At 41.3% G+C, this 21,253-nt stretch overlaps 1 protein-coding gene across 4 annotated transcripts in view; it reads left to right on the forward strand.

Moving 5' to 3' along the window:
• The window catches only part of Rft1 (RFT1 homolog), a 47,560-nt gene that overhangs the window by 15,687 nt on the left and 10,620 nt on the right, over positions 1–21,253 (forward strand). For 3 of the 4 annotated variants that reach the window (XM_070018528.1, XM_070018531.1, XM_070018530.1), the window contains exons 6-10: positions 2,006–2,143; positions 11,140–11,218; positions 17,289–17,339; positions 18,078–18,208; positions 20,020–20,164. In XM_070018528.1, the coding sequence (XP_069874629.1) occupies positions 2,006–2,143; positions 11,140–11,218; positions 17,289–17,339; positions 18,078–18,208; positions 20,020–20,164 (544 nt within the window). The remainder of the gene's footprint in view (positions 1–2,005; positions 2,144–11,139; positions 11,219–17,288; positions 17,340–18,077; positions 18,209–20,019; positions 20,165–21,253) is intronic. The other variant, XM_070018529.1, reaches the window with a different exon arrangement.

Genomic DNA, 21,253 nt, shown 5'->3' on the forward strand with positions numbered 1-21,253 from the left:
TGAAACAACCCAAATATCCATCAACTAATAAATAAAGATGATAAAAAACTGTACATCCTGGGCTAGGAAGGTGGCTCAGTGGTAAAGTGCTTGCCTTACATGCATGAGGCTCTGGGTTCGATTCCTTAAGCACCACATAAGCAGAAAAAGCCAGAAGTGGCACTGTGTCTCAAGTAGAGTAGTATTCATCCATAAAAGTGAAATACAGGGTGACACTGTCCAAAAGCAAATCTACTTTTTGCCTGACTTATATAACTGCAATCCTTTTGTATATCACCTTTATAATAACACTTAAAGTGAAATACAATATATACTACCACATATATGAAATTCAAATACTAAATGAAAGAAATCAGACACAAAAGGCCATGTGCTGTATGATTTCATTAAAATTCAATGTCCAGTTCAGGCAAGTATAGAGAGCAGATTAGTGATTGCTAAGGGATATAGGAATGTGCAGAAATGAGCACAATTTTTGGGGGGATGATGAAATATTCTTGAATTATTCTGTACAACATGGTGGATGTACTAAAAGCCATAAATCTTACAATAAATAGTTAAAATGGTTCTATTCTGTGAAGTTTTTCTTATTAAAAGAATGGGGAAGGGCTGGGAAGGTAGCTCAGTGGTAGAGCACTTGCCTTGCATGCATGAGGCCCTGGGTTCGATTCCTCAGCACCACATAAACAGGAAATAAAAAACCCAGAAGTGGCACTGTGGCTCAAGTGGAAGAGTGCTAGCCTTGAGCTGAAGAGCTGAGGGACAGAGCCCAGGCCCAGAGTTCAGGCCCCACAACCGGACCCAAAAAAAAAAAAAAAAAAAGCATGGGGAAGGTTCACATGAGTGAAATACCCTGCCACAAGATTGCCTGTTACTGTTTCCCCAAGGCTTTGGTCAGCAGGAAAGTGAGAAGAGGCAGAGACAGACATTTATTACCCAGAACATTGGCTTTTAAGGGCTAGAGACTAGAAACTGAAAGAAGGCTGGTGGTTGGTAGGCTCAGATCTCAGGTATAAGTAAGAGTAAAGAGCAGAGAAGCCTAAAACTATCAAACTTAAACTCTTTCTCCTTGCAATGTGCTTCTTTTTGTTTTTTTGGTCTGTCATAGGGCTTGAACTCTGGGCCTGGGCACTGTCCTTGCGCTTGTCAGCTCAAGACAAGTGCTCTACTAGTGGATTATTGGAGATAAGAGTCTCACGGACTTTCCTGCCCGGGCTGGCTTAGAACCATGATCCTCAGATATCAGCCTCCTGAGTAGCTTGGCCCGGCTGCCAAGTGCTTTTTGACAGGAACATCCTTGGTGTGGCCAGGTTGAAATCAAGCCGAGAAGGTCTCTGTTCTTGAGCTAGTATGTGCTCAGGAGGGAAAGAGGATTGAAGAAAGCTTGTGAAAAGAGGCCTTTTTGGATACTTCTGTCCATCTTTTGAACAAAAACCTGGCTATTGCTCCTGGCTAGAAACCACTCTTTATCCAGGATAGGTAGAGGGAGAGGTAGGTCCCTTAGTACCACACCCTTTCCTCTGTTTGTTAGCTGTCATCTTGCTTATGTACTGAGTAGAGAGCAGAGACCTAGCAGCTCAATAATGCTTTGTAATAAAAAATGTGATGGATTTCTGGGTGTGTGGAAAATCCATAGTCTTAGATGATATCACATTTCTTGCTTAGAAACACAGGACACCTGAATCTTCAGTGTACTAGGTAGGTAGGTGAGAGAGCTATTTTTTTGACCAAATACTAATGTTAGGAGAGTTTATCTGACATTGTGGATTGAGCTAGTGGCTGTTTGTCCATGGAATTTATGTTCTCCCAGTTAAATGAAGTGTTTGCTTGGGGATGCTGAAGTTGAGCTTAGTCTGAGTGAATGGCATTCTTATCCAGAGGGTGAGGCTCTGTACAATAGAAAGAGTAGCTAATTAAGACAGTTCTATTTCTCGATTGGTCAGATTTATAGGCATATCATAATTAACACCTATATTAAAGCAATTTGATTTTCTATTTTTTCCAGATTTTCTATACTACAGTCTTGGTGCTCTGCTATGTTATTTATTTCACAAAGTTACTGAGTTCCCCAGAATCAACCAAGCAACAAACTCTTCCTGTCTCCAGAATAACAGATCTGTTACCCAATATTACAAGAAGTAGAGTGAGTAATGCTCTTTTTTGTCACTTACCATTTTAATCACAGATGATAGTTATCTTTGAGAGATAGAAATTTCAAATGCTTTATTGATGTAATAGGAATGATAGTTTTATAGCTCATATTTATTGAGTGTTTGCTGTATGCTAGAGTTTCCAACTATTAGCACTGGTGACATTTGGTTGGACAAATCTTTGTTATAGAGACTGTCATATGTACTGTAGAATGTTTAGCAGCACCCCTGGCTTCTACCCATCAGATGCCAGTAGCAATCCCTTCCCTAGTATAATACTCAGAAACATCTCCAGACACTGTCAAATGTCCCTAGGGGCAAAATTGTTCCCAGTTGAGAAGCACTGTGCTAGGCCTTATTCTGAATGCTTTACATATTTTAATGTTTACAAAAACTCTGAGAAGTTGACATTGGCACTATTTTTATTTTAAGGTTGAGGAGCTATGGCTTAGTCAATAGTACTTGCCCAAGATGAAGGTTATAGCAAGGACCAGAGCCTGGGGGGGGATCCCATGCCTGTAGAGTACAGACTAGCCTCTGTTCTGCTCTTTTTTTCCCCCCTCTTGGGTTGACTTCTGGCATAGGCAATGTCCAGAACTCTAAGAAAGCAAGGATGGCCTCTGCCTCCCCTTCTTCCCCTGCCCATTGGTTTGATTGCTCCCTTTTTTTTTTTTTTTTGAAAAATTTTTGCATGTAGCCTAGACTGATCTCAACTTTGCTAAGTAGCCCAGGCTGGCCTTGAACTCTTGATCCTCCTACTTTCTACTTCAGCCTTCTGAGTGCCACCATACTCAGCTCCCCCTGGTTTCTTTAGGTGTGAGGCCAGTTTCATGAAGTTCACATTCCCATCCAAACTGCTGAGGGTGTTAGATGCTACATTTTGATGTGTGGGAATGAAGTACAATCTGTTTTTCTACCCCACTCCTTTACTTTTGGGCCATTTGCCTTGTATTTCCTAGCTATAGTAGAGTTAGTACTGCTGTCCACAGCTTGAACCACAGTAGGATGATATACTCTTCTACTCAAGGGCTCTAAACTGCTCCATGTTGTGCACAATCCCTTTTCTCTATACTTGTGTATTGGATGTTTAATTTTTCTGTAGAAAGACACATCAGACTTCTCCTTGTTCCTCTTTTGTGATTACTTGAAAAAGTAGCCAAGGGGCTGGGAAGGTGGCTAAGGCTCAAGTGGTAGAGTGCTAGCCTCCAGCTGAAGAGCTGAGGGGACAGCGCCCAGGCCCGGAGTTCAGGCCCCACGACCGACCTAAAAAAAAAAAAAAGTAGCCAATTATGTAGGATGTAAGTCTCAGAATTTATGGAACCTTGTCATAATAGCTTTTCAAAAAAAAACAACAACTAGATGTTGTATGTCAAAGCCAGCTATGTTCTCAGTTTTAAATGAACAGTTTTTAGTTCTGATCATCTGGCTTTCACCTAAATTATCATGAGTTTTGGATATGACTATGCCTCATCTGAAGTCTTAGATGGTTTGGACTCCAGGTCACTTTTGCCTAAAGCTTCTGCTCGCTGCTCACAGTACATGTCTGAGTACAGAAAAGTCCCTCTTCCCCTGAGGACTCAGAGTGTTCACCTTCATCAGGTTTGACCAGATTTTCATATTGAGCCATCATCTGTGCTCCAGCATTTTAACTGTTAATGTGAATAAAGAAGAGAAGATAGTGAAAGATCTGATCTATCAAGTGTTTGTTAAACCCTTCCATGGGCTCAGATTTCTTAGTCTAGGTCCAACTCTTCCCCACATCCCCCAGTACTAAGGTTTAAATTCAGGGCCTTGTGATTGCTAGGTAAGTACTCTACCATTTGAGCCATACCCTCAACTTTTTACTTTTACTTTGTTTTTCACATATGGTATACTTTTGTTCAGGTCTGCCTTAGCTTGATCCTCTAACTTTGTCTCCTGGATAACTGGTATTAAAGACATGCACCACTATGTCCAGCAGAGGCTTGATTTCTTTATCTGTCAGGTTTTCTGAAGGCTGTTAAGAGAGCCTGATAAGATAGGTTATATAAGATACTTAATGCTGTGGCCTGGCACAAGTGAGTGTCTCTTAAGTATGAATCAGTCTTGTCACCATCAATATATTGCTGCTCTGAGAAAAGTGTTGGCTCTGTTAGAGCGTATCAATAATGCCAACACTGATGGCTTGTATGAGGGCTCAGCAGTTTAATCTGTCAGCCTACCTGAAAGTACCCTGCATGCTCTCCTGGAGCAGATTTCTTGATCCTGAGATGGTTTTCCTCATGTTGTTGCTACTTGGCACACAGTTATGTAAAAGAGGTCATTCCCAGGCCTTAGGAAGTTTCAAGGACTCTAGACCTCAGAGATGTGTTGTTTTTTTTTTTTGTTGTTTTGTTTTTTGCCAATCCTGAGGCTTGAACTCAGGGCCTGGGCACTGTCCGGAGCTTTTTGTTCAAGGCTAGTACTCTACACTTAAGCCACAGTGCCACTTCTGGCCTTTTTTGTTTATGTGGTACTGAGGGATTGAACCCAGGGCTTCGTGCATGCTAGGCAAGCCACATTCTACTAAGTCACATTCCCAGACCTATGCTAATATTTAAATAAAGCTAAGGACTTTGGCACAACAAACATATTCAAAGAGTTTCTATGTTGAATACAATGCCATATACCTTGAATGTGGTCCTTGTCCTCACAACTTGCATTGAGGTGAGGAGATTAGATGTGTGTCTAGCTAACTACACTATAAGACAGTGCATGTAACTAGGGTTGTCGGAACAGAAGCAACTAGAAAGGACTGATGAATTTCATTTGGGAGTATTAGAGATGAATTTGTGCAACAAGTTGTTTTTGAGCTGGACCTTGACACACAGGTGAGCAGAAGTGAAAATGTGTGTATGGTGGCATCTGTGATCACAGGAAGGAAAAAAATTGCTTTGTCAATGATTAAAAAAAAAAAAAGCATCACAGTACTAGCTGGGTACTGGTAACTAACACCACTAATCTGAGCTACTTGGGAATCTGGAGGGCCACAGTTTAAGCCATTCCAGGGAAAAAAGTCTGCAAGACATCATCCTAGTTAACTAGCAAAAAACTGAGCTGAAGACATGGTTTAAGAGGTAGAATGCAAGGGTTGAGTAAGAGAACCAAGTGAATATGATTTCCTGAGTTCAAGACTGTGTATGTTTCAAAACAAAACTAAACAAAAACACACTATAATCTCCCTCACTATATTAGAATTGAGAATATATAGATTACTGAGGTACTTAGGTTGTCTGGATAGGAACAGAGAGAAAACAAAAGGTGGGCAGAAGGGCATTAAGGTAACTAAACTTGGTCTCCTAAGTTAGGGTCAGGTAGTAGTGGCCTCAGTTCTGTGGAATTTGGGCTTAATTCAGGAGCAGTGGCTCCACTTCTGGCTTTTTGGTAGCTAATTGGAAATAAGAGTCTTGTGGACTTTCCTGCCTGGACTGGCTTCAAACCAGAATCCTCAAATCTCAGCCTCCTGAGGAACTAGGATTATAGGCATGAGCCCTGATACCTAGCTAATGAAACATTTTAAATAGTGCCATGATCAGCTTATATGATGGAGCTTTCTATCTGTTACAGATGTAGGGTCTCATTTTCTTAATTTGTTCTCATTTTAGCTCCATGAGATAAGACTTATTATCCCATTTTGCAGACGAGAAAACCAAGGCTTAGAAAGTTAGCTGTCTTGCCCATAATCTTTGGGTTAAGTCGAAGACTACAATTTGAGCTTCATTTTTCAAGCTTGACTCTAAAGCCTGAACCTACAATAAGGATGGTCTAGAGATAAAGAAATGAAAAAGTTCTGTAGGCTGCAGTGGCAGTTGTACTGGTGAGAAGAGACAGAACATTGGGGAAAATGGAAATGGGAGGATAGATAAACTAGGATAGAATCAATGGTCTGGAGTGACTGGAGCAGGAGGAGGAAGGGGAGAGGAAAGATACATGTGTAGGAGGGCAGAGGCAGGACCACAGCGTCTGGCTCTCTGGTGACTCTTGTTGGTATGGGAAGAATGCTATTGATTAGATCACTGTGAGTCAGTGGAAGAGTGAGAAATGGAAGAGTCACTCAGGTTGAAGTAGGATGAGTTATCTGAGTTCTGATTCAGACCTTTCACCAAGTTTTTTTTTGCATTTATTTTTATTTATTAATTTATTAATTTATTTATTATTGTAAAGGTGATGTACAGAGGGGTTCCAGTGTGATGAGTACATTTCTTTTCGAACAGTGTTACCCCCTCCTTCGTTTTTTTTCCCACTTTCCCTCCCCCGACTCACCTTCCCCCCCATGTTGTAAAGTTCATTTCTAACATAGTATGCTGTTGCATTGGTTCACCCTTTGCCTACTATTTCTGTGATTCCTCTTTCTTCCCCAAATCAGATAAACTTACGTATAAGACAAAGGGTACTGAAATAAAAAAAAGTGACAACAGGGAATAAATCAGAGGAAAAACTGTAAACAGTACACTAAACCAACAACAACAAACCAGCATGTTTCCATATCTTGGATCTCATTTCAATTAGCATTATTTTATATGTTCATATGTACATAGCTATTTTTTGGGTCCAGTCGTGGGGCCTGAACTCTGGGCCTGGGCGCTGTCCCTCAGCTCTTCAGCTCTACCACTTGAGCCACAGCGCCACTTCCAGCTTTTTCTTTTTTGCTTATGTGGTGCTGAGGAATTGAACCCAAGGCCTCAGGCATGCAAGGCAAGCACTCTACCACTGAGCCACCTTCCCAGCCCCTGTACATAGCTATTGAGCTATTGCTTTCACCAAGTTTTTGCCTTTTTTTTTTTTGTCAGTTATGGGGCTTGGGTCCCTCAGCTCTTCAGCTCAAGGCGAGCACTCTACCACTTGAGCCACAGCGCCACTTCCAGTTTTCTAGTGGTTTATTGGAGATAAGAGTCTCAGGGACTTTCCTGTCCGGGTTGGCTTTGAACCATGATCCTCAGATCTCAGCCTCCTGAGTAGCTAGGATTACAGGCGTGAGCCACCGGCACCCGGCAGTTTTTGCCTTCTAAGCTTCAGTTTCCCCATCAACACAGTGACACTGTGTGGACTATCATGTTAAGTGATCCCAGAGAAATTCATGTCTGTTTAGACAAGCTCAGTAGTATCAACTCAGCTTTAAATAGGTCTTACTCACCATCCCAAATGATAAATCCATTGTGAAGAAAATGGTAACAGTCCACAGAGATTACTTCCTCTTTTCTAAAACTTAGCAAACACCCTTGAGAAGAACCCCAGTTTCAAATTGGACTTCCTTCCACTGTGGCTTTAATAAGCACTTTGGCAATAGTAAGCAGTATGGCTGTTCCTTCTGAACTATGGACACTTTTACACTGAAGTTATTAGGAGAAAGGATTCTTGAACATGAGCTTTCAGATTAGATTCACTGTATATTTTCACTCTCCCCAAGCTCTTTAAAGAGCTTAGTCATATGCCCAAACCTACTGGCAAGCAGGATGCAGAAAAGCCTCTTGGAAAAAGCTGTAACTTTTTGTTTCCTTTTTGCAGAATGGGTACTGCTGCAGGGGCCACCTTGGTGTATGGGTAGGAAGTAGGAAGTAGTGTAAGAGAGAAAGACCCTTGTTTTCAGAAGTGCTCTAGGCTGGCTCTGTCCTGAATGATAGCAAGATGCCGGGCAGAACCAGTGACAAAGAATGAGTGATCTACAGTGCCGCCTAGTGGTGTTAAGTTCTCTGGTGCCCTTTGTTCTGTTTTTAAACATCTTGAGTCCCAGTTTCCTTAATGAAAATTTATTTAAGGCTAAAACTGCTCCGACATCTGCTCCAGGTTTAGTGATGCCCTGTAGGCAGTACATTTTGAGATAACTCAGGCTTGTCTTCTCTCTCTCTCTTTCTCTTAGTCGATTGTGGGGTTTGAAATCTGGGCCTGGGTGCTGTCCCTGAGCTCTTCAGCTCAAGGTGAGCTCTCTACCACTTGAGCCACAGTGCTACTTCCAGTTTTCTGGTGGTTAATTGGTAATAAGAGTCTCATAGGAAGTGGCATTGTGGCTCAAGTGCCTTGAGCTGAAGAGCTGAGGGACAGTGCTCAAGCCCAGAGTTCAAGCCCCATAACTGACAAAAAAGGAAAAAAAAAAAAAAAAGAGTCTCACAGACTTTCCTGCCTGGGCTGGCTTTGAACTGTGATCCTCAGATCTGAGCCTCCTGAGTAACTAGGATTACAGGCATGAGCCACTGGTGCCCAAAGTTTTGGAAACACAGAGGTGAAGAATATGAACTGAGAGACCCTTGTTTTCAGAAGTGCTCTAGGCTTGCTCTGTCTTGAATGATAGCCACCAGCTATATGTGAATATAAACATTTAGAGTCAGGCACTGGTGGCTCAACACCTGTAATCCTAACTACTCAGGAAGCTGAGATCTGAGGATGTAGGTTCAAAGCCAACCCAGGGAGGAAAGTCCTGTACGACTCTTACTTCCAATTAACCACCAGAAAACTGGAAGTGGCGTTGTGGCTCAAGTGGTAGAGCACTTGCCTTGAGTTGAAGAACTGAGGGACAGCGCCCAGGCCCAGAGTTCAAGCCCATAACCACCAACAACAACAGAAAAAAAAAAAAAAACATTTAGAGCATGGCTGATATGAATTGAGATGAGCTAAGTGCAAGTTACACATTGGATTTCAAATACTTGGTCTAAAAAATACATTTCTCATAATTTTTTATATTTATTACATGTTGACAGAATATTTTAGGTTCAGTAAAAGATAATTAACTGCGGGTAGTTATATCCTATAATCCCAGCACTTTGGAGGCTGAGACAGGAAGATTGCAAGTTTGAGGCCTGCCAGGGCCTATGTAAGCCTTAACTACTTAGTGATACCTTGTCTCAAAAAATTTAAAATTATTTTCATGTTTCCTTTTTTTGTTTGTTTGTTTACTGTGGCTGCTAGAAACTTAATGCTACATTTCTACTCAATAGCATTGCTCTACACAGATGGGCTTTTGGCCAGGCGCAAGGGCCCATGTGACCAGGGTAGATTTTAAGGCTGCTCTTGGGCCTTCTTCTATAGCTGAGGCTGGCCTTTTGGAGAGGTGAAATTAACTTGGCTTTTGTAGTTCACTTCTCACCACCCAAAGAGCCTCTTGAAATCCTACACCCAAATTACTTCAGATAGACAATTCTTTACAAAACGCATGCATCCTAAGCATTAGGGCTCTACCATCTAGACTGTACTTCTGAGATCCAAAATGCCTTGTGATAGAGGAGTGGCCCCTAGTGGGCACTGGTTGAGATCAGCTAGGTTTCATAGTCCTCCATTTTGTGATCAGCTCTCTGTTTTGAGGCTATCCATTTCTTATAGGTTAACCTCTGTCCTACCTTCATGCTTGCTTTCTTATCCACTTTGTACTTAGGATGTAGGCAGTTTGGTACCATTTGGGACTTTCAGAAATGCTGCATAAGCTTTGATTTTACCTCTCTCTGTTGTACCAATTCTGATTTGCTTATCTGACTTGGAGAGGCTGTTTCTTTTTTTATTATACAAGCATACCTTATATACTTTGTGTAAAAGATAGTAGACTGTAGTATTAAGATGTGATATACCAGGCTGGGCGCTGGTGGCTCACATCTGTAATCCTAGCTATTCAGGAGGCTGAGATTTGAGGATCGCAGTTCAAAGGCAGCCCAGGCAGGAAAGTCCATGAAACTCCTTTCTCCAATTAACCACCAGAAAACTGGAAGTGGAGCTGTGGCTCAAGTGCTAGAGCACTTGCCTTGAGCTGAAGAGCTCAGGGACAGTGCCCAGGCCCAGAGTTCAAGCCCCAAGACCAACAACAACACAAAAAGATGTGATATACCTATAGTAGAATTTGTTCTTCAGCTTCAGAGGTGGTGTTTTTTGTTGTAACTAGAAAGGACCTGACTGTGATCTGTATGTTCTAGATCTGGTCACTGAACTGTCTGAACTCCTCTAGGAGGGATAACAGCAGTTCTTTAGGGGTTTCTATGTATCAATCTTAAGTGTGCTGAAGACTGTTCTTTAAATTGTGGAAGCTTTCCGTTACTATAACAAACACCTGAGATAATCAGATTATAAAGAGAAAAAGTATATTTTGGCTCATGGTTTTGGAAATTTCAATTCATGATCAGTTGATATCAATGCTTTGGGCCCGTGGCAAGCAATACGGAAATGTATGGCAGAACCAAACAGTTTACCTCATGCCTGAGAAAGGACAGAAAGAAGAGGCAAAGTCCCCTTCAAGGGCACATCCCTAATGACCTAAACACTTTCCATTAGATTCTATTTCTTAACAGTTCTGCCTCTGAGTAACCCTTCACTAAGGGACCAAGCTTTCAACACGTAGCCTTTGGGGGATATTTAAAATCCAAACTAAGCTAGACACTAATGGCTCATACCTGAGCTACTCAAAAGGCTGAGATCTGGAGAATAAAGTTTAAAGTCAACCCAAGCAGGCAAGTTTTTAACTCCATCACCAAAATACTCAGGAAAGGCCAAGTTGGAGGTATGGCTCAAATGGAGTGTCAGCTGAGCAAGCAAGTTGAGCAAGAAAGAAAAAAAAAAAAGGCCAGGTGCTGGTGGTTAATACTTAGCTACTGAGATACTGAGGAGGCTAAGATCTGAGAATCACAATTTGAAGCCAGCCAGGGAAGAAAAAGACCCTGTGAGACTCTTATCTCTAACCACTCAAAACCCAGAAGTGGAGTTGTGGCTCAAAGTGGTAGAGTATTAGCCTTGAGCAATAAGTTCAGGGGCAGTACCCAGGCTCTGAATTCAAGCCCCATAACTGACAAAAAAAAAAAAAATAGAACCACACCAAATAAATTATTTCCCAGAAGTTTTGGATGCCTCTGTATGCCTAGCATTAAGTAAAAATTCAGTGGGGACTATCTAAGTTGGGGTTTAGGACCCAAATGATTTTGCTTCTCATGAGCATTGTATTCTTAGCCTTGAAATGCCTGGAATTTTTGTTTCTTTGTTTCTTGTTTTTTCTTCTGTATAGGCTTTTGTGAATTGGCAAGAAGCTAAACTGACTTGGAGTTTTTTCAAACAATCTTTCTTGAAACAGATTTTGACAGAAGGTAAGTAAAAGGTCACTATGAACAGTCAGAAGATAAGTGAATACATATCCCAGGACTTCTGATTAACTTGATCCAGATTGCCTGTTTGGAGCCCCGTTGGCATAGAACTCTTGGGGAAAAAATGGAGGGAGAAACCAATATTTGTTTAGTTTTATGCTTTATTTGAGATGTCTAATTGCTCCACAGCCTTATAAAATATATTTTTCCTCTTTGGAGTGTAAGGAGAGTGATAGAAGGGATAAGATTGATGGGATGCATTGTATGCATGTATGGAAATGTCCCAATGACCCCCTATTTGTACCACGAAGTTATGCTAATAAAAAGTTTTTAAGAGAAAAGGTACTTTCCTCCTTCAGTATAGATGAAGGAAATAAGGGTGTTTCTTCAGAGTCCAACAGTAATGAGGAACAGCTTAATTGGAATCCAAGTCTGGATTAGTCAGCTTTCTGTTTCTATGACAAAACACCTGAGATAATCAACTTAAAAGGAAGGAATATTTATTTTGATTCATTGTTTTGGCAGAGGTTTCAGTCTCTGGTTTCTTGGCCTGGCTGCTTTAGGCCTATGGCAGCAGTTTTTCATCGTGCAGGCAAATAGTTGAAGAGGCATGTTCTCCTCATGGTATCTGGGAAACTGGAAAGGGACTTGCATTCCAGTATCCCCTTCCAGGTTATGCCCAGTGACCTAACTTCCTTGTACTAAGTCTCAACTCCTAAAGGTTCCATCACGTCCTGATAGTACCATGGACAGGGGACCAAACCTTCAACACACTGGCCTTTGGGGGACACTTCAGACCCAAACTTATAGCAAGATACTACTGTAAGACCTTATAATGTATAATTTTAGTACATTTATTATAAAAGTATTATATCAATTATCCCCAGAAAAGGAAAATAGAGATTTACCCATAATCTCATTATCTTATCCTTTTTTGTTCCTTTGACTTTGGTGCCACTCCTGGGGTTTAAATTCAGGGCCTGGGTGCTATCCCTGAGCTTTTTGCTGAAGGCTACTCTACTACTTGAGGCACAGCCCACTTCCAGCTTTTTGTTGATTAATTGGAGATAAGAGTCTCACAGACTTTCCTGTCTGGGCTAGCTTTGAATTTCAGACCCAAACTATAGCAAAGTAACTGTAAGACCTCATGGTATATAATTTTAATACATTCATTGTAAAAGTATTATATTAGTTACAAAAATGGAAAATAGAGATTTATCCATAATATCATCCCATCCTAACTTTTTTTATGAGTCCTGGAGCTTCAATTCTGGGCCTGAGTCCTTGCTGTCCCTGAGCTTTCTTGCTGTCTACCTCTTGAGCCACAGCTCCACTTCTGGCATTTTGGGTTAATTGGAAATAAGAGTCTCATGGACTTTCCTGTCTGTTCTGCCTTCGAATGACCTGAAGTCCTCAGATCTCAGCCTCCTGAATAGCTAGGATTAGAGGACCAGCAAAGAGTGGAAGTACATCTTCTGTATTTGGTTGGTTGGTTTTGGTTTATTGAAATTGAGTCTTATTGTATAGCCTAGGATGGTCTGGAAATCATTAGTCTCAAATTTGCAATCCTTCTGCTTCTGCTTTTCAAGTACTAGGATAACAGGCATGGACTACCATATCTGGCTTGTTATTTAATGCCATTATAAAAATTCTAAACATGGGGCTGGGAAGGTGGCTCAGTGGTAGAGCGCTTGCCTTGCATGCTTGAGGCCCTGGGTTCTATTCTTCAGCACCACATAAGCAGGAAAAAAAAGCCGGAAGTGGCGCTGTGGCTCAAGTGGTAGAGTGATAGCCTTGAGCTAAAAAGCTGAGGGACAGCACCCAGGCCCAGAGTTCAGGCCCCATGTCCAGACTCCCCCCCCAAAAAAAAAAATTCCAGAAAATAGAAAACTGTCTTTTTCTATAATCCTAGCATTCTAATACAACCACCTTTATTATCTTATTTTCCCCCATTTAAAATTTTTATTATATCTCCAAAGGGAAGTAACTCCTCTTGTGCCTCATTTTTCCTACCTATGAGCTGAGGGAGAGACCAGGAGATATCCAGGAGCTCTCTGAGTCTTGAGAGTGCATGCTTCTAGCCTGAGCTTTTGCCAGTATAAAAATGAATATGCTGCTCGGCGCTGGTGGCTAATGCCTGTAATCCTGGCTACTCAGGAGGCTGAGATCTGAGGATCGCAGTTCAAAGCCAGCCTGGGCAGGAAAGTCCGTAAGACTCTTACCTCCAATAAGCCACCAGAAAACCAGAAGTAGCACTGTGGCTCAAGTGGTAGAGTGCTAGCCTTGAGCTGAAGAGCTGAGGGACAGCACCCAGGGCCAGAGTTCAAGGCCCACAACTGACCAAACCACCCCTCCCCCCCAAAAAAAAAACTGCTCAGGGGACTTTTGGGTCAGAAGCATTGGAAGAACTGAGTGAAGGTACGGAGCTATAAGTTCCTTCAGAAACAGTGAGTATGCCATTGTCTACTGTTCCCCTGTTAGACCTGACAGAGGATAAACATTCAGCAAATATTTGTTGATGAGTAAGACAAGCAACAGTAGAAGGTAACTAATTAAATTGTGTATTTGATGGTTAATATTTTTGGGAAAAGAGAATCATCCTTTCCCTCTAATGTGTTAGAGAAGTTTTAGTAAGGTTGAGGAACAGATCAATCAAAATAGGGCTCAACTAGTTGTCTGGATTGCAGTTGCTAGACATATGTTTTTGACAGCACTAGAGCTTCCTGGACTTAGTCTGAAAACATAGCTGGTACTTTTTCCACAATTGGCCCTCCTAGTCTGTTGTCTGACTTTGTAGTGTCTGGGAAATAAGTAAGTGGCCTAACCAGGATTCCCAGATTCTGCATATCTTTAAAAGCTGTAGCTCAAAAAGAAAACAGTTGAAATCACTTTGTGGTAACAAAAAAATACAGTGCTCTTTCCTTCTTCCCCCACATTTCCTGCATGCTGTGTGACAAGTGCCAAAATAGAGGTGAAAACAAGCCATGGCCTCAAGGAGCTCATTCTGTTATCACAGTCACAGACATTGTGTGGCTGTTTCAGAAATATGGGGCTGTACTTGGAAATGTTTTGTTGTTGTTGTTGGTTATAGGGCTTGAACTCAGGGCCTGGGCATTGTCCCTGAGCCTCTCTGTGCTCAAGGCTAGTGGTCTTCCACTTGAGCCACAGCTCTACTTCTGGTTTTTGAATGGTTTATTGGAGATTCTTATCTCAAGGGACTTTTTTGCTGGGCCTGGCTTTGAAACTCGATCCTCAGATCTCAGCCTCCTGAGTAGCTGGGATTACAGGAGTGAACCACCAACTCCTGGATTAGTACTTGGAAATGTTAGCTCAGTCACCAAAAGTCCTTTAGGCCCTCCCTCATTTCCTGGAGCTCTACTAAGAAACCTGAGAGGGACAGAATGATTGAGAGGACTCTCCTACCCTCAGGGAGCTTATAGATGTGAAGAGAAGGCCTATTTTGATAGAGATTTTCTTCTACACAAATGTAATTTTAGATGTGAGGATGCCACAATCAGGCCCAGCCTGACTCAGAGCAGCTGAAAAGTCAAACCCAGGTAGGGGAGGGTATAACAAAGAATGATAGCATGATGGGGTTAAGATTGTTGAAGGAAGGTCAAAAGATAGCTGTATATAAAAGCCCTCAAACGTAAATAATGGAGACTGGACTTTTTGCAAACACTAATGAGCCATTTGAAGGTAGGAAAGCAAGATTAACAGTAGTTAATCTTTTATCTTGCTTTGGAATCCAGGGGATTGGCTCCAGAGCTAATCCAGATATTAGAATCTTAAGAATGCTCAAGTCCCTCATGTAAAGGAACAGTAATATTAGATGTATAATGTTGGCTGGGTGTAGGAGGCTTACATCTATAATCCTAGCTATTCAAGAGACTGAGATCTGAGGATTGCAATTTGAAGCTAGCTTGGGCAGAAATGTCCATGAGACTCTTATTTCCAGTTAACCACAAAAGCCAAAAAAGAGCTGTGGTTCAAGTTGGTAGAGCACCAGCCTTGAGTAAAAAAGCTAAGGACAGTGCCCTGGCCCTGAGTTCAAGCCCTAGTACAAATACCTCCTCCTCCCAAAAATGTGTGTGTGTGTGTGATATTTGTATATAACCTAGGCACATTCTTCTGTATATTTAAAATCATTTCTAGATTGCATTGTGTGTATGTGGGGAGGGTGCTAGGGCTTGAACTCAGGACCTCCTGCTCTCTTGGCTTTTAAAAATTTTTTATTGTTATTATAAAGGTGATATACAGAGGGGTTACATTTACATAAGCCAGGTAAAGAGTACATTTCTTTTTCTTTCTTTCTTTTTTTTTTTGTCGGTCATGGGGCTTGAGCTTGCCCTGGGCACTGTCCTTCAGCTCTTCAGCTCAAGGCAAGCGCTCTACCACTTGAGCCACAGTGCCACTTCTGGTTTTCTGGTGGCTTATTGGAGATAACAGTTTCATAGACTTTCCTGCCCAGGCTGGCTTTGAACCTCGATCCTCAGATCTCAGCCTCCTGAGTAGCTAGGGTTACAGGCGTGAGCCACTGGCGCCCAGCTAAGAGTATATTTCTTTTTGGACAATGTCACCCCTTCCCTTGCTCCCTCCCAATTTTTCTCTCCTGTCCTCACCCACAGGTTATATAGTTCATATTCAACATAGTGTCTAGTGAGTATCACTGGTGCATTTTGTTCCTCCATGTCCCTCCGTACCCTCCCCAAAACAGATAAATGAACAAACAAGACAAAAAGAAAAAACAAAAATGACAACAAAGAAAAAGCTTCCTGCTTCCATTTCCTGGAGTTTATTCTATAAATATTATTTTCTATGATCAGATGCAGTAGACATTGTACCTTTGCATTCTTCTCCTAAGAGTATCCTCCTTTGTCTCACTGTATGTGAATCATGTCCCAGTATTTTAGATCTATCTTCGGTATATGAGAGAAAACGTGTACTGTTTGTGTCTCTGAGCTTGGTTTATCTTACTGTCTTGGCTTTTTTGCTCACACCTGGCATTTTGTCACTTAGCTGCACCTCCAGTATGGCTACTCAGGAGGCTGAGATCTGAGAATAGAGTTTCAGAGGCAGCCCATGGCAAACCATGAGACTCCTCTCCACTTAGCCAGCAAAAAGCTAGAACTGAAGGTGTGGCTCAAGAGTGCCAGCTGTGATTAGAGAAAACCCAACCTAGGAATAAGAAGCTCTAGTATTGACACCAAAAGAAAAGGTATGGGGTGGGGGGGACCTTGAGACAATCATTTTTATGGCTAACATTTTCATAATCTCCCCATGTCTATTTACTTTTTTGTGCTGGTTCTAGGTCTTGAACTCAGGGCCTGGGTGCTGTCCCTAAGCTTTTTTGCTCAAGGGTATCACTCTACCACTTTGAGTCACAATTCCACTTGTGGAGTTGTGGAGTTAATTGGAGATGAGTCCCACAAATTTTCCTATCTGAGTTGGCTTCCAGCTGAGATCCTCAGATCTCAACCTCCTGAGTAACCAGGATTATAGGCATGAGCCACTGGTGCCTGGCTTCTCATATTTTGTTTTTAGCTTGTTAGGTTGTGTTGTTTTGTTTTTCACTTATATGCTTTGGACACTTCCTTTGAAAGTATTTGTCTGGGGCTGGGAAGGTGGCTCAGTGGTAGAGCGCTTGCCTTGAATGCATGAGGCCCTAGGTTCGATTCAGTGGTAGAGCGCTTGCCTTGAATGCATGAGGCCCTAGGTTCGATTCCCCAGCACCACATAAGCAAAAAGAAAAAAAAACAGAAGTGGCGCTGTGGCTCAAGTGCTAGAGTGCTAGCCTTGAGCTGAAGAGCTGAGGGACAGCGCCCAAGCCCAGAGTTCAGGCCCCACAACCGCCCCCCCCCCCAAAAAAAAGTATTTGTCTTCTGAAGCCCTTGGAAAGCTGAGGCAGGAAAATCCTAAGTTTGAGGCTATATAGGGAGACTCTATCTTTTAAAAAAACCCAAAAAACCTAAGAGAAAGAACTTACCTGCTAGAAAAGTTGATAGATGATAAGAGAAAAAGAAACAAAAAATTAATATGCATTTAAAATGCTATTTTGCTTTTCTGTTTTTAGGTGAGCGTTATGTGATGACATTTTTGAATGTATTAAATTTTGGTGATCAAGGTAAGATGAAATTCTGTAGCATTTTTATTAAACATGAATACTATTAATAGATACTTCTTAGTATTTTTCCTATAGCTTGATACATTTAATGAAAAATTAAAGATGATAAGAAGCAAAGATTGTTTAAAAATGAATCCTGAAGATTGTAAATTGTAGGTCTTGGTAAATATATGCAGCACACTAACTGCTCTCTCTCATGTGACATGAGAAGCAGGTTTTTGCTGACATCATCTGCTCTCTTTTTTGCTTTCAGTAGAACCCTGGTGCTGATTTGCGGGGGGGGGGGGGGGGGTGGCAGGAGTGTTCTAGATGAGAAGAAAAGGAAACTTAACAGTCACAAAGATTGGCCTAAATTTGTATACCTAGATTGATCACACTTTTTTCTTTATTTATTTTTAATATTATGCCAAAGCAATAGAAGTTTTAAAAAGCAACTTTGCTTTGAGGACTTTCATTGTTTTTTTAAATGTACTAGTGATGGAAATTTCTTTTATTGTGATTATCAATATTAGTATCCTGGTTGTGGTATTTTACTATACTTCTGCAGCACGTTTCCATTTAGGGAAAGTGGGTGAATGCTTACTGGGATCAATATTACCTCTTCTGTTTGTAAATCTGTAGTTAGCTCAAGGTTTGAATATCGTTTAATTAAAGATTGAATTAGAAAAATGATTTTATGATAGTACTGTGAAAGTTAAAATTGAAAAACTGATGTGATTATTTCTTTTTGTTTTGTAGGAGTGTATGACATAGTCAATAATCTTGGCTCTCTTGTGGCCAGGTTAATATTCCAGCCAATAGAGGAGAGTTTTTATATATTCTTTGCTAAAGTAGTGGAGAGGGAAAAGGATGCCATACTTCAGAAGCAGGTAATCTTGGTTCTCATGCCATTATATCTCATTTAAAGTTCCTGTAGCATTGATCAAGGTGCACTGTATTCATAAACTGCTTTGTTAAATGACAACTGCTTTGTATAGCTACTTAAAGATTAAAAAAAAAAAAAAAAACACTTCTCTATAACTGCAAGGCAACCAAACAGAAATGTGGAACAGTCTGTTTCTCTCTTTTGGGTGCAGGTTGTGGGACTTAAATTGTGGGCCTGGGTGCTGTTTTCAGCTTTAGTGTGCAAAGTTAGTGCTTTACTAATTGAGCCACAACTCCACTTCCAGCTTTTTTTGGCAGTTAATTGGAGATAAGAGTCTCACAGGCTTTCCTGCTTGGGATGGCTTTGAACCATGGTGCTTAGATCTCAGCCTCCTGAGTAGCTAGGATTACAGGGTGAGCCACAGGCACTGGACAGTTTCTCTTCTTTTTAATCTGAATTTTCTTGTAGATTTTATCCTTCTATCACATTCAGACTGATGGCAGGATTTACGGCTCACTTCTGTCTTATGGCCCTTACCCTCAGCCCTGTCAAAGCTCTTCTCTCCTCAGTTGTAGCTCAAATACCTTCTATGGCATAGTCCTAGGTATAAGAATGAGGTAGCCGCTCTTGTCCTCAGATTCTCAAGAACCAAAGACTGTTGAGATTGGAGCAGGGGTAACTTAGGGCATGGTGAAGAAACAATGTGGTATCCAGGCTTTACTCAGCATACCAATTAAACTTTAGACTGTGACATGCCCTGGGCTACATTCTGATTCTGGGAATCCATGTACTCTTTTTTTTTAATTTTTATTTTTTTTTGGGTCCAGTCGTGGGGCCTGAACTCTGGGCCTGGGTGCTGTTCCTCAGCTCTTCAGCTCAAGGCTAGCGCTCTACCACTTGAGCCACAGCGCCACTTCCGGCTTTTTTCTTTTTGCTTATGTGGTGCTGAGGAATCGAACCCAGGGCCTCGAGCATGCAAGGCAAGCACTCTACCACTGAGCCACCTTCCCAGCCCTCCATGTACTCTTAACAGGTCAGTACAGAAGAGATTTTATTTGAGGAGTATTTGCTTACAGAAAAATTTATTTTTTAAAACTATTGAAAATGTCTCACTTAGAATTAAAAGCAAACTATGTCTATCTTGTACATGTTTTAGAAGATGTTTTGAAAAATATAGTTTATGCATAATATCTCAAGATGAGCTAATCTGGTTCACAATCTGATTTAGAATTATTTTTCTGCCGGGCGCTGGTGGCTCACGCCTGTAATCCTAGCTATTCAGGAGGCTGAGATCTGAGGATCATGGTTCAAAGCAGCCCAGGCAGGAAACTCCGTGAGACTCTTATCTCCAATAAACCACTAGAAAACCAGAAATGGTGCAATAGCTCAAGTGGTAGAGTGCTCGCCTTGAGCTGAAGAGTGCAGGGACAGCACCCAAGCCCAGCGCTCAAGCTCCATGACCGACCCTCCCCCCCCCAAAAAAAATTTATTTTCCTAAGTGTACATTGACAGTAACATCAGAATTTTGATATGTTTTCAAGAGAAGCACAAAAGCTCACTAGTATAGATGAAAATGTGCTGCCTACTTAAGAATAAGTATCAAAGTGGGCAGTATTTGAAATAATAGATCCTAAATGAGATGAAAACTAAGCCTTCCCTTTTCCACCTACAAAGTCATTTGCTAATTCTCATAAAATCAGTGAGGCCCTTAGTTGAAAAAATGAGCTGTAAAATAGTTTAGAGAGGAGGCCAGAGATGAGGGTGTCCTTCAGCTTTATGATTTATTCAACTTTCTTCTCTTACATCTTGGTTCAGGAGGATGTTGCTGTGGCTGCTACAGTTTTGGAGTTCCTGCTAAAGTTGGCCCTGCTAACCGGTCTTACCATCACTGTTTTTGGCTTTGCCTATTCTCAGTTGGCTCTGGATATCTATGGAGGGGCCATGCTTAGCTCAGGAACAGGTATGCCCTAGAGTTTTGCTGGATTTAATCTAATTTCCAAATAGAACTAGAAGTGTCTCATGAAATTCAAGAAAACATGCACTCTTAATTGACTAATGTATTGGTGCAAGGCAACTGTCAGTAGTGGGGTCTTTGGGATTGTTCCCTCATACAAGCTAATATATATATAGGGTGTGGTCAAGGGCTTGCACCAAGTCCATCAGTTACTTCCCCAACATCACCTGAAGACATTGTCATGAAACCTCCCTACTATTGGCTTTCTTCTCAGTCAGACCTAAGCACTTGCCTATGTTCCCTCCAGCATGAAGGACCAACATCTAATGAGCTTCTGCTTGGTCCTAAACACATTTGAATATAGTAAATGCTACATCAATCTCAAGACCTGATGCATGAAAGTCTCTGAAGGATAACCCAGCATCATTTGCAGAGAATAAAATTGATCTCAGCAAATAAAATTGTATATGTAATAATATATTATTGGTTTTTAAAGGAGAAAAGTATTGAATGAATCTGACATTGAAATACATAGTTCCTAGGTTGCTGCGAATCTCAAAGCACTTGCTAGTCTTTGGAGATTTCACCAATTTGAAGATGTGCAGGACTGAAAGCTGACAATCTGCTTGCAGTGTTTCGCCTTGTGTTTAGCAATTCCTCAGGTCCAGGTCCTAGACAGGAACCTGGAAGATTCTTTCTGTTATCCATCTCAATATAAAGGGTTTTGTTGCTGCCATTTTACAATGGTATATTTTAACCACTGTCACGAGGCTCAGTCTTTTGGAATTAGTTGTAGCAGGGAGACCCAGGTTTTCACATTAGAGCAAAGGCTATTAAGTTTGAGGAAAAATCTACTGTGCAGCCAATAAAGTGGTTTGCAACTTGTGGTGGGGTTTGTGTTGTGAGAAGTATATTTTCATAAGGCAAATAGGAAGCCATTAATGAGTTTATGTGCAGAGATTAGAAAACAGTCACAAAGAAACACCCTCTAAAGCAACCACAGGATGTTGCCAAGAGAGGCTCTCCCTTCACAATTAGTTCTGAGTGCTCAAACTGTCATAGCAATCTTTTGTATGCCAATTTAAAAAGTTGGCA

The sequence above is a fragment of the Dipodomys merriami genome, unplaced genomic scaffold (genome assembly GCF_024711535.1).
Source record: "Dipodomys merriami isolate MVZ:Mamm:240054 unplaced genomic scaffold, mDipMer1.0.p SCAF_13, whole genome shotgun sequence".
NCBI lineage: Eukaryota > Metazoa > Chordata > Mammalia > Rodentia > Heteromyidae > Dipodomys > Dipodomys merriami.